General features: G+C 44.7%; 1 protein-coding gene across 10 annotated transcripts in view; it reads right to left on the reverse strand.

The window, feature by feature from the left end:
• Window positions 1-15,257, reverse strand: part of LOC107128235 (zinc finger protein 577) — a 61,968-nt gene that overhangs the window by 24,192 nt on the left and 22,519 nt on the right. For 5 of the 10 annotated variants that reach the window (XM_074024454.1, XM_074024453.1, XM_074024451.1 and 2 more), the window contains 4 exons: window positions 12,584-12,789; window positions 6,892-7,380; window positions 3,907-4,033; window positions 3,527-3,622 (listed from right to left, as the gene is read on the reverse strand). Coding sequence is in view for 6 of the 10 variants with exons in the window: in XM_074024451.1 (XP_073880552.1) it covers window positions 3,527-3,622; window positions 3,907-4,033; window positions 6,892-6,894 (226 nt within the window). In the remaining 4 variants the exon portion in view is untranslated. Of the gene's footprint in view, window positions 1-3,526; window positions 3,623-3,906; window positions 4,050-6,891; window positions 7,381-12,583; window positions 12,790-15,257 lie in introns of all 10 variants that reach the window. The other 5 variants (XM_074024448.1, XM_015441341.4, XM_074024456.1 and 2 more) reach the window with 4 other exon arrangements.

Consider the following 15,257-nt stretch of genomic DNA (forward strand, 5'->3'; position numbering starts at 1 on the left):
TAGAGTCAAATTCCACCTCATTTTAATGTTAAAACTCCACTCCAAAATGAACATGGATATGTTACATATATGTTTGCTTGCTATGCACACGTTTGCTGATTCTCATAAAGATATTCCTAAGACTCCCCCATCTCTCACTGAACAGGTATGCAAAGCAAATTCTGCAAGGCAAAAAGCCTCCTGCAAGGCAAAAAAAAAAAAAAAAAAGAGTTTCCCCTCTCTTCAGTGATGTGTGTTTCTTTCACTTCCCCAAGGTCACATTACTGAGATTTGCGAATCATCTTTTGTTAGAATATAAAGTTTCTCTTTGTCTCCTCGATTTTTCAATTAACACCTTGTATCTACCTGGCTATGACACATTCTCTTATGTTCCAACAGAAAGAGAAACACAGCGATCCCTATGGACTTTCAGAATATGCAAGCGGAACACGCAGTCCTCTCCGCACAGCTCTGCCACTGCACCACATGTGGAAACTGTCACCTTCTTTATCATGCCCTACTTGCATAGATGTCATATTAGAATTTTTTTTTCCACTTTACTGTCCCTAATATACTAATCCCTCACCTTGCCACTAACAGCCTCTACTTCCTGAATTTTGTACTTATGTCTCTGTTGGCATCGGTGAAGGGAACCCTTAAGGAACACGGTCCTACTTCTGAATCAAGACTTGAGGCAGCTTTACTTTTAGTTTTTCTTAGAACATCAACTACACAGTATTATTGCTACAATACTGCCACCAGGTGAAAGGTAACCTCTACGTAGAGCTAGAAAAATACACAACTTTACCTCCACCACCATCCTAAATTACTGGCACAGAAAACTCACAGCAGGAGCTGAACAATAAAAGTTTTACCATTAACAGATGCATCCACTTTAAGTTCCCACTTGACCGTTTCCCAGCAAATATCTTCTAACACTGGCCTCCATGTGACCAGTTTCAGGCTAATCTCTTTTTTTTTTTTTGAGATGGAGTCTTGCTCTGTCACCCAGGCTGGAGTACAGTGGCACGATCTCAGCTCACTTCAACCTCTGCCTCCCGGGTTCAAGCAGTTCTGCCTCAGCCTCCTGAGCAGCTGGGATCACAGGCGTGTGCCACCACACCTGGCTAATTTTTTGTATTTTAAGTAGAGGCAGGGTTTCACCACGTTGGCCAGACTGGTCTCAAACTCCTGACCCTCGGGTGATCTGCCCACCTCGGCCTCCCAAAGTGCTGGGATTACAGGAATGAGCCACCGCACCTGGCCTTCAGGCTAATCTTCTGACAGTCCCCACATGGCCTTGCATTTCCAGCTCTACAACTTCTTGTCTTGTCATAGTTCTTCATCTTAATTCAATACCTAGCTATGTCTCTTGCATATCAGTCTGTCATTCTCCATCTTGTCTAGACCACTGTAGGTTACATTTCTTCTAAAGTCCTACAATTCTTTCTGTATTTACTATTCACTTTATCTTTGTATAGCCCTGAATTGTAACAAAAACATTTCATATGTTCAAAAGTTTAATTTGTAAATATTACATAAAAATTTGCCCTATTTTTGCTAATAAAATCTTTGCTCAAGAGAGACATTTCTGTTTCTCAGTAAATTCAGTCTCTTCTACTGTGTATTATGGCTACAGTTCATCAACTCATGGAAACAGCCCCCGAGAGACAAGCCCAGGCCCCCAACCCAATTCTAACGAAACCAGACTCGCAGAGCAAGAGGCCTTGGGATGGATAGTGTCATGAAAACTCCTTTAATAAAGATCTTGCCTTTAAGAAATGCTTAATAGATAGAAAAGTATGATCTCTCTTCAGCCTGGCTAATCTGTCCTTCGATAAAGAAATGCATGAATGACCAAGATGTATTTCAGTCTTATACAAGGAAGAACGAAAACCAGGCCCTTGACTCCAGAGTAGCAAAGGAACCTCAAGCACCACCAAATCCCACTGATATGATATCTATGGGAGTGGCTTGTGTGTGATTGGGGTGCAAAGTAGAATGGGAATCTAGAGATGGAAGATATTTTTTTTTTTTTTGAGACGGAGTCTCGCTCTGTCGCCCAGGCTGGAGTGCAGTGGCGCGATCTCGGCTCACTGCAAGCTCCGCCTCCCAGGTTCCCGCCATTCTCCTGCCTCAGCCTCCCGAGTAGCTGGGACTACAGGCGCCCACAACTGCGCCCGGCTAATTTTTTGTATTTTTAGTAGAGACGGGGTTTCACCGTGGTCTCGATCTCCTGACCTTGTGATCCGCCCGCCTCAGCCTCCCAAAGTGCTGGGATTACAGGCGTGAGCCACCGCGCCCGGCCGGAAGATATTATTATATTGTAGTGTATTATAAACCATGTCATGAAAAGAAAATTCAAGGTGAAAAATACATACTGTCAGAATGCAAAAAACAAACCATAGTCACATACCTATGCCTCAGGTTTTTTTGTTATTCTGTTTTTTGTTTTGAGATGGAGTCTTACTCTGTCACCCAGGCTGGAGTGCAATGGCGTGATCTCTGCTCACTGCAACCTCCACCTCCTGGGTTCAAGTGATTCTCCTGCCTCAGCCTCCCAAATAGCTGGGACTACAGGCATATGTCACCACGCCCGGATAATTTTTGTATTTTTAGTAGAAACAGGGTTTCACCATGTTGGCCAAGCTGGTCTCAAACTCTTGACCTCATGATATGCCTGCCTCGGCCTCCCAAACTGCTGGGATTACAGCCACCATGCCTGGCCTCCTGTGCCTCAGTTCTTATCTCATTTGATGAATCAGCAACTCTAGACAATGCTTATGGCATTCTCTCTCTCTTATATAAATGTATATATAGATATAAAGTATATGTATAAATGTATATACACATATATAGACACATACACATATATATATACACACACATGCATATACATATAAGTGCTGTTCTAGCAAATTAATCAAACTTGAGGAGAGGGTCTTGGGAACCTCTACTTTACAGCTGGTTGATCAGAAGCTGAGGTGACAACCTGGGACTTGCCACTGGCATTTGAAGTGGGAGACAGTCTTGGACTGATCCCTTAACCTGTGGGATCTGATGCCGCATCAGGTAGATAGTGTCAGAGCTGATTTGAAATAGAGGACACCCAGCTGATGTCTGCTGGAGAATTGTCTGAGGTGTGAGAAAACAACCCTATATATCCAGTGGCATAAATGCTGGGTTGAGTGACTATGTGAGACAAAAAAAAAACAGTTTGTTGTTTTTGCCTCAGAAACACAAAATGATCCTCTGACAAGTGATGAAGAAGAATGGGAAGATGTGAAAATCCAAGCAAGAAGAACTTACGGGAAACAACATCTAAGAAGAAATGAATAGGGATCAGTTCAGTTCCAAGAAGGGATAAAGGGGTATGTATGTTTCTCTAAATTCCTATAAGAAAAAGAGCTCTTGTATCATATGGGGAGAAGGATATGTGGCAGCTGTTTCTGTCTCCCTAAACACTTTCACAACTGTCATGCCTTCTCTAAACGACCAGAATGTGACTTTCACTGCCTTCCTCTCTTGCTGGTTCTCTCTCACTTACCTGGATGAGTTGGACTGTGGATTTCATCTTCTAATGCCCATAGCGGTTCTCCTTGTTCCAACTTGGTGAGGGCATCAGGTTTGCTAGCTTGAAACCCTGTTTGTGGGAAATGGGAGAAGACTTAGGCTCACTGAATTGCACTACATGGCTCTGATGATAGGAGAAAGGTACATGTTAGGGACTGCATAATTTGCATGTTAGCAAATTAAAGCGTTTTTTTCTAAGATGAAGGAAGATAGTGCCTCTTCCTCTGGGACCACAGAGGGGCCTGAGGATCTGCCATTTGGGAGCACAGCAGACACACCAAAGCTTCCAGAAGCTAAGGAAGCAAAGGCCACTGACTGGGCACCCTCTGAGTGACACAGGGCAGCTGTCCTCACCCACTGACACAAGGTTGCTGTAGTTCTCCAACATCACATCCCGGTACAGATGCTTCTGAGCAGGGCCCAGGAGCTGCCACTCCTCCCAGGTGAAGTCCACAGCCACATCCCTCAGGGTCAGTGATTCCTGTAATAACACAGTCCTGCTTAATATGAAGTGTTTCTCTTTTATTGGCATGGAAGAAATATGAAGTTGTTCTGCCCATTTTCACCATATAAGTTGCACCTGTACAGTTGTCCCTTGGTATACCCAATGGAATGGTTTCAGGATGCCCCACATATACTGAAACTGTGCATACTCATGACCCACAGTTGGCCTGGTGGAATCTGCTTATGGCACTCTGTATAAGTGAGTTGCACATCCTGAGAATTTTATATTTTTGATTCAAGCTTGTACATAAGTGGACCCTTGCAGTACAAACTCAGCATGTTCACAAATAAACTGTATTCCTAGTTCTTTCAATATACTGTGACAGAAGCAAAGTCATAGTAAAATATTCTCTTTTATAATAACCATGCAGCCATCCATTAATCCAACAAATCGTAAGTTTCTGTAATATGCAGCCATTAAATCCTCTTGCTAACATAAGAACATCTGCAGTGTTTTTCAGCACCTACTCGCAACCCTGAACTATATGCTATAGTCATATAGCATGAGCAGAATAATCTAGCATGATTCCCTTCATGTGAACTATACCATGATGTTTAGCAAAACAACAAACTATGCAGTGGCTGTAAAAAATAAGCCATCATACATGTAAACATTGACATGCATAGATACATGTATATGTATACAAATGCATGTGTACATACACACACACACACACACACACATGCAGACATAGATGTCCTCACAGGTAAATCCCTAGAACAGGAAGACAAGCATTTGTTAATGACAGACTAGGGAATTAGGTAAAAAAGTATACAGAGGGGGAACTTTGTGTACTATTTAACTTGAGTCTTTCACATTGAAAAATCTATCCATGAGGTCAGGCATGGTATCTCATGCCTGTAAACCCAGCACTTTGGGAGGTGAAGGCGGGTGGATCACCTGAGGTCAGGAATCAGAGACCAGCCTAGCCAACAAGGCGAAACCTGGTCTCAACTAAAAATACTAAAATTAGTTGGGCATGGTGGCGCCTAGATGAAGCATGAGAATCGCTTGAACCCAGGAGGCAGAGGTTGCAGTGAGTGGAGATCACATCACTGCACTCCAGCCTGGGCACCAAAGTAAGACTGTATCTCAAACAAACAAACAAAAAAAACTATCCATGAATCTGTGGTTCTTTCTGATACCAAATACACAGTGTCTTTTCCAGCAACACTTCTCCAACCCTTTGATTCTCTGATGCCAACTGGGTATCCTAGAGTTCGATCCTCTGCTAACACTAACCACTGAGGGTTATCATCAGACTCTGCAAGTTTAAGGGCTCGGTCCCACAAGACTGCCCTCACATCATGTGCCGCTCTGGGGTCCCCACATTATCGCACTTCTGTCCAACTTGACCACAATTGGGGGCTGCCACAACCTTTCTGCTCAGGTTTGATAATTTGCTAGAATGACTCACAGAACTCAGGAAAATGTCACACAATTACAGTTTATTATCTAGGATACAAATGACAGCCAGGTGAAGAGGTACAGAAGTCAAGGTCCAAAGGGTGCCAAGCACAGAAGCCTCTGTTCCTGTGGAATTGCAGCACACCCTTCCCCCACCCCCCACTTCCACATGTGATCTCCAAACCCCATGGGGGTTTTTATGGAGATTCTACGATGTGGGCATGATTAAATCATCAACCATGGCTGGGCATGGTGGCTCACACCTGTGATCCCAACACTTGGGGAGGCCGAGGCAGGCGGATCATGAGGTCAAGAGATCGAGACCATCCTGGCCAACATAGTGAAACCCTGTCTCTACTGAAAAAAAAAAAAAAAAAAAAAAGGGTAGCTGGGTGTGGTGGTGCCCACCTATAGTCCCAGCTACTCAGGAGGCTGAGGCAGGAGATTTGCTTGAACCCAGGAGGTGGAGGATGCAGTGAGCCGAGATTGTGCCACTGCACTCCAGCCTGGCGACAGAGCGAGACTCTGTCTCAGAAAAAAGAAAAAGAAAAAAGAAATAATCAACCATTGGTGACAGAATCTGGAGGTCAGGGGTGGGACTGAAAGTTCCAACTCTGTAATCAAGGCTTGGTCTTTCTGGCAACCAGCCCCATCCTGAGGTCACCTCATTACTATAAAAGGAGCCCACCCTGAGTCACCTCATTACCATAAACTCAGGTATGGTTGAAAGGGGCTGGTTATGAAGAACAAAATAACACTCCTATCACTCAGGAAATTCTAAAGGTTTTAGGAGCTCTGTGCCAGGAACCAGAGATAGAAACCAAATATATACACATTTAAAACTATAATGAGTCATTTGCATAATTTTTTCAAGTTAAGGCATTAAAAGAGGTGAGAGGTTAACAACTGGATTTGAAAACAGGGAAGGGATCTGTATTTTCTGAGACAACATGACATTCTAAAGCAAACCCTGTGGATCTCAACAACCCAAGCCATTGCCAAAGGGAACTTTCAACTCCCTATGGTCAAATCTGTACTTAAACGCCAGTTTAGTGACCTGTTCAAGGAGCGCCTTTGAAAGCAAACCTTGTATTGTTTAGGCAACTAGGTTTATTCACAGACTAAACAGACTGCAACAAGGTTGGGTATATAGGCCGCGGTGCTGAGGGCTCCTGAAATACTGTGTTCATTAAATTCTGCTTGGTATAGTCCCAGAGAGGACTGAGAATAATCGTGTAGAAACAGCCACACGAAACTTGCTTGTGTATCTTTTGGAAGAAAGCTGTTAAGGACAAAAAGTCTATCTTGTCACCTCTAGCAGAAAGCATCAAACGAATTTTCCAAGATTTAAGTGCCATGAAATACTGACATCCCCTGAGGAAGGGACTCACATTCTCCTCAGAATCAGTGCACATCATGTAACTTACCATGATTCTCTGGGTGTGATGGTGGCCAAAGATTTTGGACACAAGTTGACACTTAATGTAACCAACAGGGTCCGGCAGAGTCACACATTATATTCCAACACTGGTCACATGTGAGCTATGTGAACAATGTATTCATGATCCCGCTTTGTCCTGGTTGAAAGGTACAGTCTAAGTCTGTTTCTCCCCAGAGCTCATTTTTTCCAATTTATACTTTTAATGTAAAGGAACTGATTTCTTTAGACTTCCACAAATCCATCAGGGAATCGAGTTAAGAATAAAACAAACCAAAAGTCACCTGGGCCTCTGTCATTTTCTTCTGTTTCAGGAAATACCCAAGAACTGGGATGCTTCATCTTTGGTTTCTTCTGGATCCTCCCTAAATTTTGGCTAAGAAATCCATTTAAGAGTGTTCCCAGAAATGATGACATCCACATGCAGGAACCTCCTCCTTCCTTCACTTGAAGTCTCTTGCTTCTGGGGAGCCAGGATCTGTGGAGTAAAAATCAAGTTCATTTGGTGACACATTCCCTCTGGGCCCAGATGCTGTCTCTGCTGCTTAAACTCTCCTGAAGTCAAGGCCAAGCAATACATCTAAGCATCCCTTTGTCAGGTGTCTCCACGTCTTTACATCCCAGGGCAATAAAACAACACTCTGAATGTGGAGAGTCATATGGGAGTGGGCTTAACTAGCAGCCGGCATATCTGACCACATTCCAGTGCTTCAAAGGAGTGTCTTTCTCCTTAAGCACAGTGTTTATAGACAAAAGAGCAGGTCAACGTGATGGCAATAAGGCGGCTTTCCTCCTCAGAGGCCTCCTGAGGCTTTCCACAATTTATTGTCCCATACTTTTATGACCAGTTTATACCGGCACCCTACAAGCCTTTTTCCCAACAATCTTGAGACACACAGAGAAGAAACACCCAGGGAAAAGACAAGGCCATGTGAAGATGGAGGCAGAGACTGGAGTGATGCTGCCACAAGTCAAGGACACCTGAGAGTCTGTTGGAAAACGGGAGACAGGTGAATGAATGCAGACAGCTGTGCCAGGGGTCCCTCAAGACCACTCCCAGATGCAGTGATTCACTAGGTGAACTCACAACACTCAGTTTGTAATCATATTCATGGCAACCACTGATTACTGTGAAAACATACAGAGCAAAACCAGCAAAGGGAAAAGGTACATGTGGCAAAGTCTGGAGGAAGCCTGACACAAGTTGCAAGTTCAGTCTCTTTGGAGTCACACAGGATACACTTGATTCCTCCAGCCACAAGTTGTGACAACACACGTGAAACACTACAGACCAAGGAAGTTTATTAGAGAGAGATTGTGTGCCCATGGTTTTTATTGGGGGCTGATCATGAAGGTGCTTACTGGCTAACATACACCAAAACTCCAGAATCCTAGAGGAAAGCAGGTGTTCAGGATAAACCACATTGTTTGAAAAAACAGGCCGGGCGCGGTGGCTCAAGCCTGTAATCCCAGCACTTTGGGAGGCCGAGACGGGCGGATCACGAGGTCAGGAGATCGAGACCATCCTGGCGAACACGGTGAAACCCCGTCTCTACTAAAAAATACAAAAAAAAAAACTAGCCGGGCGAGGTGGCGGGCGCCTGTAGTTCCAGCTACTCGGGAGGCTGAGGCAGGAGAATGGCGTAAACCCGGGAGGCGGAGCTTGCAGTGAGCCGAGATCGCGCCACTGCGCTCCAGCCTGGGTGACAGAGCCAGACTCCGTCTCAAAAAAAAAAAAAAAAAAGAAAAAAGAAAAAACAACTTAGGCACAGTGAGTCACTCTTATTAGGAAATGGTGAGACAGCCTCCAAAAATCTAAGCTTCCAAACGCCAGATGCTATGGTTTGAATGTTTGTGCCCTCCAAAATTCATGTTGAAACTTACTCTCCAATGCAGTGGTATCAAGAGATGGGCTTTTAGGAAGTGATTAAGTCATGAGAGCTCCTCCCTTGTGAGTGGCATTAAGGCCCTTACACAAGAGGCTTTGGCCAGGCACAGTGGCTCATGCACGTAATCCCAGCACTTTGGAAGGCTGAGGTGGGAGGATCGCTTGAGGCCAGGAGTTTGAGGCTGCAGTGAGTTGTGACTGCACCACTGCACTCTAGCCTGGGCAACACAGCAAGACCCTGTCTCTTCAAAAAAAAAAAAAAAAAAAAAAGGCCAGGTGTGGTGGCTCACACCTGTAATTCCAGTACTCTGGGAGGCAAAAGTGGGCAGATCACTTGAGCTCAGGACTTGGCAACATAGTGAAACCCCATCTCTACAAAAAATACAAAAATTATCCAAGCGTGGTGGCATATGCCTGTATTCCCAGCTACTCAGGTGGCCAAGGCAGGATTGCTTGAGCCTGGGAGGTTGAGAGGTTGAGACTGCAGTGAGCTATGATGGTGCCACTGCACTCCAGGCTGGGTGACAAAGTGAGACTCTGTATCCAAAAAAAAAAAAAAAAAAACCTAAAGAAAGAATAATAGTAATAATAAAAATAAAAGAGGCTTCACACACACATCGGCCCTTTTTGCTCTTCCGCCTTCTGCCACGTGAGGGCACAGCATTATTCACCTCCAGAGAAATAGGGACAAAACACTATATTGAAAGCAGAAATTGGGCCCTCGCCAGACACCAAACCTGCTGGTGCTTTGATCTTACATTTCCCTGTCTCCAGAACTATAACAAATAAATTTCTGTTGTTTATAAATTATCCAGTCTCAGCTATGTTGTTATAGCAGCACCAACAAGACTAAGACAGCATCCTACAATTTAATTCAATTCTGAGACTGTGTATCTGGACATAGTGTCAGATACCACAGATTAAGTGCTCAGTTCAAGCCTGCCCCCAACTTCAGATGCAAGTTGCAAGCAGCAGGTTGTCACCTGTATCTCTGATAGACCAGCTATAAATCAGGATTCACACGGCCTCCTCCTCAGGTTTGATTAATTTGCTGGATTGCTCACAGAACTCAGGAAAACACTTAACATTTACTGGTTTATTTTAACTCTTTTCCTGTCTAGAAAAACGAAGTGCAGCTTGCTGCCAGCGCTTATTTAACTTGTCATAAATATGCTCTTTGAGGCTGCAGTAAATCTGATTTTCAATGTGGAAATAAAATATAAAAGCTGTTCTAGGAGTTATTTCTAATCAGAACTAACATCAGAATCATCTGAATCATCAGAATTGTCTATTTGGAAAAATCGGCTCCATCTAGCGAGTCTTCAGCCAAGAACTGCTTGAGAATGATGTTAACATCACGTGTAGGAATGCTATGTTTTTTAGGATTTGACATTTTCAGTGATCAAGAACTACCACATTTTGTAAATGGAAATACCACTACTAAAAACAGAATGCTATAAATAGAATGATGTCTTTTTTTTTTTTTTTTTTTTTTTTTTTTTTTTTGTGAGACGGAGTCTCGCTCTGTCGCCTGGGCTGGAGTGCAGTGGCGCGATCTCGGCTCACTGCAAGCTCCGCCTCCCGGGTTCACGCCATTCTCCTGCCTCAGCCTCCCGAGTAGCTGGGACTACAGGCGCCCGCCACCGCGCCCGGCTAATTTTTTGTATTTTTTAGTAGAGACGGGGTTTCACCGTGTTAGCCAGGATGGTCTTGATCTCCTGACCTCGTGATCCGCCCGTCTCGGCCTCCCAAAGTGCTGGGATTACAGGCTTGAGCCACCGCGCCCGGCCAGAATGATGTCTTTTATTTCCAAAGTCCATCTACTAGAACAATATGAAAATAATAAAAGCGAGACCGTTCATGACAAAGTTATCTCGGGGTAAATGCTCCAGCTGCAAGCATCGACGGTGAATATTCTCAGGGCAAATGGGAAAAGGAATAAAGGATATTACAAAGGATACAGATGAAGAGCCAGATGGAAGGGATAGAACAGGGCAAAGTTTGTAGCAAGGGGCGTTGGACTTCCATGCCCTCCAAGGCAGCTTATTAGAGATTCAGTGCACCACCCCTCAGGCACCTCCACCTGCTCAAGAATCTGTAAGTTCCCCAGAAGTTCACCAATCCTTTTGAGTTTTTATGCCAGTTTCATTATATGGGCATACTTGATTAAAACACTAACCACTGGTGATCAACTCAACCTTCAACCTCCCTGTTGCCAGACAGAGCTAAAATTTCCAACCCTCAAATCACACAGTTAGTTGCCCTGGCAAGCAGCCTCCCCCATCCTAAGGTCAGCCAGAAGCACCCAGTCACCTGCCATCTCAATGCCACACGAAGACACTTATCCCTGAAGAGGTTCCAAGGGTTTTAGGAGACATGTGCCAGGAAACAGGATAAAGATCAAGCACACATTTCTTATAAATCATAACAATCATAGCTGGGTGCAGTGGCTCACGCCTGTAATCCCAACACTTTGGGAGGCTGAGGCGGGCGGATCACCTGAGGTCAGGAGTTCAAGACCAGCCTGGCCAACATGGTGAAATCCTGTCTCTACTAAAAATACAAAAATTAGCCGGGCATGATGGTGCGGGCCTGTACTCCCAGCCGCTCGGGAGGCTGAGGCAGAAGAATCGCTCAAAGCCAGGAGGCGGGGGTTGCAGTGAGCTGAGATCTCATCACTGCACTCCAGCCTGGACAACAGAGCTAGATTCCGTCTGGGGGATGGGGGGAAACTTTGATCCTCAAATACTCAAGGAGACTGATGCTTAAGCAAACTAAATATTGCCTGAGAAGGGCTCCATACTTCTATATTTGAGTCCTTGTGGATAAACTGCAGACAAAATTGAAAACCGAACTTAATCGTATGCACCTGTAACAATACCTGAGCGTTGCCAATCCCAGCGGCCATAGTGATAGAATGCTGAATGTTCCAATGGCGTTCAAATACGGCAAACGACGAGTGGTAACCAATCTCACTGTTTCTGGACCTCGCTTCCGATTCCCGTATGTCACTTTTTTGTCTATAAATTTGTTCTGACCACGAGGCACCCCTGGAGTCTCTGTTAATCTATTGTGATTCTGGGGGCTGCCCAATTCGCGAATCGTTCATTGCTCATTTAAACTCCTTTAAAATTAATTCCGCTGAAAATTTTCTTTCATCACTGATTTGAGTAATAATGAAACTTCGGTCTCCCCGCACGGCCGGCTCTGCATGAATTGCTCTTTCTCCATTGCAATTTCCCTATCTTGACAAATCGGTTCTGTCTAGGCAGCCGGCAAGGGTGGGCGGTTATAGTTTCACAACTCAACCACCAGCCAGGGGCCTGGGCTTGTAAAATATCAGATTTTACAAGACTCTGAGCCCCATATACCTGGACCTTCCCTAAACACTTAACACACATCCCTGATTCACCCTAAAACCTACACCAGACACCCTCGTAGGCTGCCCAGCACCCCGGCTTCATCACCGACTTTAAACTGCGGCGTTTGAAGTGATAATAATGGGGTCGGTGATGAAGCCGGTGTGCTGGGCAGCGTCCCCCTACAGTTCTCGATCCAGTGATCGACAGCCCTACTAACAGAGTGACCCTCAGAGACCCCAAACTTTGACGCCGAATCTCAGTCGCTGAACTCGACAGACCGTTAACGCCCGACAACCAGAACTCTCCCATGCCGGACCGCAAAGGCACCCCAACCCAAAGGCTCCACCGCCCAGGCCGCCAGCTCTCCCCACAGGCTCCTCAGAAGCTCCCTGCCACTTTAACCTACTCCACGGAGAGACCCAAACGCTCACCTGATTTTCTCCTGGCTACACCTAAATTCCGTGATTGCTTCCTTTTCTGGCCCTTAAACCCCGGCATTGGCACCGGCCTACGGCGGCCGACGAGGGCGAGAGTCGATTCTGCTGCGCTAGGACGACCGGATTTAGGCTTCTCTTCAGGGACGTAACATGTCCGCACCCTGTGCCACGGCTCTCTGGGCGCGGCCATCTTGGTAGATCTGACGTACAGACGGGAAACAGTTGTTCTTGTATCATTAACCGGGATGGCTCTCCTGAAAACAAAAATCTGAAGCGCAGTAAACATTTTCTAGAGTTTACTGAACAAACAGCAGTTCATGAATTGGGAAGCATCACACCAAAAGAAGTCTCGTGGTCCTTTTATGCTTAAAGCATTAGACGCAAGTATTCATAGGGTGAATGAAGAAGTAAAACAAAGAAATTATTTGATCAGTTACAATTATAAAAATGGATTTTAAAATTTGCCTTGAAAAGTCCCTAATGACATAATAGTATGTGAATTGGCCGCTTTTGATCGGTTGAGATTGAGTTTTGTCTTTCCCTAACACAAGCATTTACCAGAAATGACTCAAGTGAATTGTTGCTTATGTTTACAGGTTAAGCAAGGTTAAGGCTGTTTTTAAGGTCTACCAGGTTTTGTTTTCTCAGGAGTTTTTCAAGTCTGGTCTGCATTTTAATTTTGCTTTGACACAGGAGACAGTGAAATGGCACTGATGTGTTCCCTCTCCTGACACCTCAACCCCTGCACTGTGAGATTAGAGCACCAACAACACTGCACAAGCCACACAGATATTCAGAGGCTCAAATGGAACCAAGGTCAGCACAGTACCAACTATGTCTACCTCAGTGAGCTGGGGAGAGGTGACTGCACCCTTTATTGACTGACTACTAGGAAACTGTCAAGAGGCAGCCCACTGAGCATGGCCATCTTAGGGGAATTTCAGGTGTCCCTACAGCAGAGAACATGCCTTGAGAAAGGGGGGAAAAATAGGCCACTTAGCTTGAGTAGTCAAGGCTCATGACAAGTCACTGCATCTCAGTTACTGACTTTAAAGTTGTGAGTGAGGATCGATATATATATTCATATTAAAGATTGCTTTTTGCTTCAGGCTGTTTGGAAAACACCAAGCATAGAAATTTGAAATTGTGTTCTATGAAAAAACTGGATACAAAAGCCACTATCAAGGCAGGGGGTGGGACTTGACTCAAGAGGCCAGGCTCCAACACTAGACCAAAAAGAGGACTAGCTAAAACAGCAACAGGGCAGAAGCAGCTTTTCATAAGACATACCTGCTAGTATGCCATGTCATGTTTACCATTTCCACGGTAACACCTGGGAGTTATTGCTGCTTTCCATGACAAGCTGATGACCTGAAAGTTACCACCTTTTCCTAGAAATTTCTGCATAATCCACCACTTACTTTGCATATAATTAAAAGTGGGTAGAAATATGACTGAAGGGCTGCCTCTGAGCTGCTACTCTGGGCATGTTGTTGTACATTGCTCTGCTGCTGTTGTACATTGCCACTTCAATAAAAGTTGCTATCAAAGGCCGGGTGCAGTGGCTCACGCCTGTAATCCCAGCACTTTGGGAGGCCAAGGCAGGCGGATCACGAGGTCAGGAGTTTGAGAGCAGCCTGGCCAATATGGTGAAACACTGTCTCTACTAAAAATACAAAAATTAGGCTGAAGACCATCATTCTCAGCAAAGTATCACAAGGATAGAAAACCAAACACTACATGTTCTCACTCATAAGTGGGAGTTTAACAATGAGAACATATGGACGCAGGGAGGGGAATATCACACACTGGGGCCTGTCAGGGGGTGGCAGACTGGGCGAGGGATAGCATTGGGAGAAATACCTAATGTAAGTGACGAGTTGATGGGTGCAGCAAACCAACATGGCACATGCATACCTATGTAACGAACCTGCACGTTGTGAACATGTACCCTAGAACTTAAAGTATATATTAAAAAAATACAAAAATTAGACAGGTGTGGTGGCACATGCCTGTAGTCCCAGTTACTCGGGAGGCTGAGGCAGGAGAATGGCGTAAACCCGGGAGGCGGAGCTTGCCGTGAGCCAAGATCCGGCCGCCGCACTCCAGCCTGGGTGACAGAGCGAAACTCCATCTCAAAAAAAAAAAAAAAGAAAGAAAAAAAAAAAAGAAACGTAAGATGAAGTTTTTTTGTAAAATGGAGTTAGTTATGTCAATGTCAAGGGTGCTCTGTACATGTTGGGAATTCAAAACAGACAACTCCCCATTTTTCCCTCCCCCCTCCCCCGAGATGGGGAGTCTCTCTCACTCTTGTCACCTGGAGTGCAATGGCATGATCTTGGCTACTGCAATCTCGTGACCCACTACGCTTGGCCTTAATATTTTCTATTATCGTTTATGTTAACTCTTTTTAAAGAAATCCTTCCCCACATTAAGATCATAGAAACATTATCTTATATTTTCTTCTAACACTTTTAGAGTTTTGCTGTTCAATTCAGGTTTCCAGGGGTTAGCAAACTGCTGCTCATGAGCCATATCCAGTCCACAGCCTGCTTTGCCCTTGAGCTAAGATTGGATTTTAATATTTTTAAAGAGTAAAATAAATAGAATATACAACAGAGATCATATGTAGCCCGCAAAGCCTGAAATACTTACTATCTGGTCTTGC

Source organism: Macaca fascicularis, chromosome 19 (assembly GCF_037993035.2).
Source record: "Macaca fascicularis isolate 582-1 chromosome 19, T2T-MFA8v1.1".
NCBI lineage: Eukaryota > Metazoa > Chordata > Mammalia > Primates > Cercopithecidae > Macaca > Macaca fascicularis.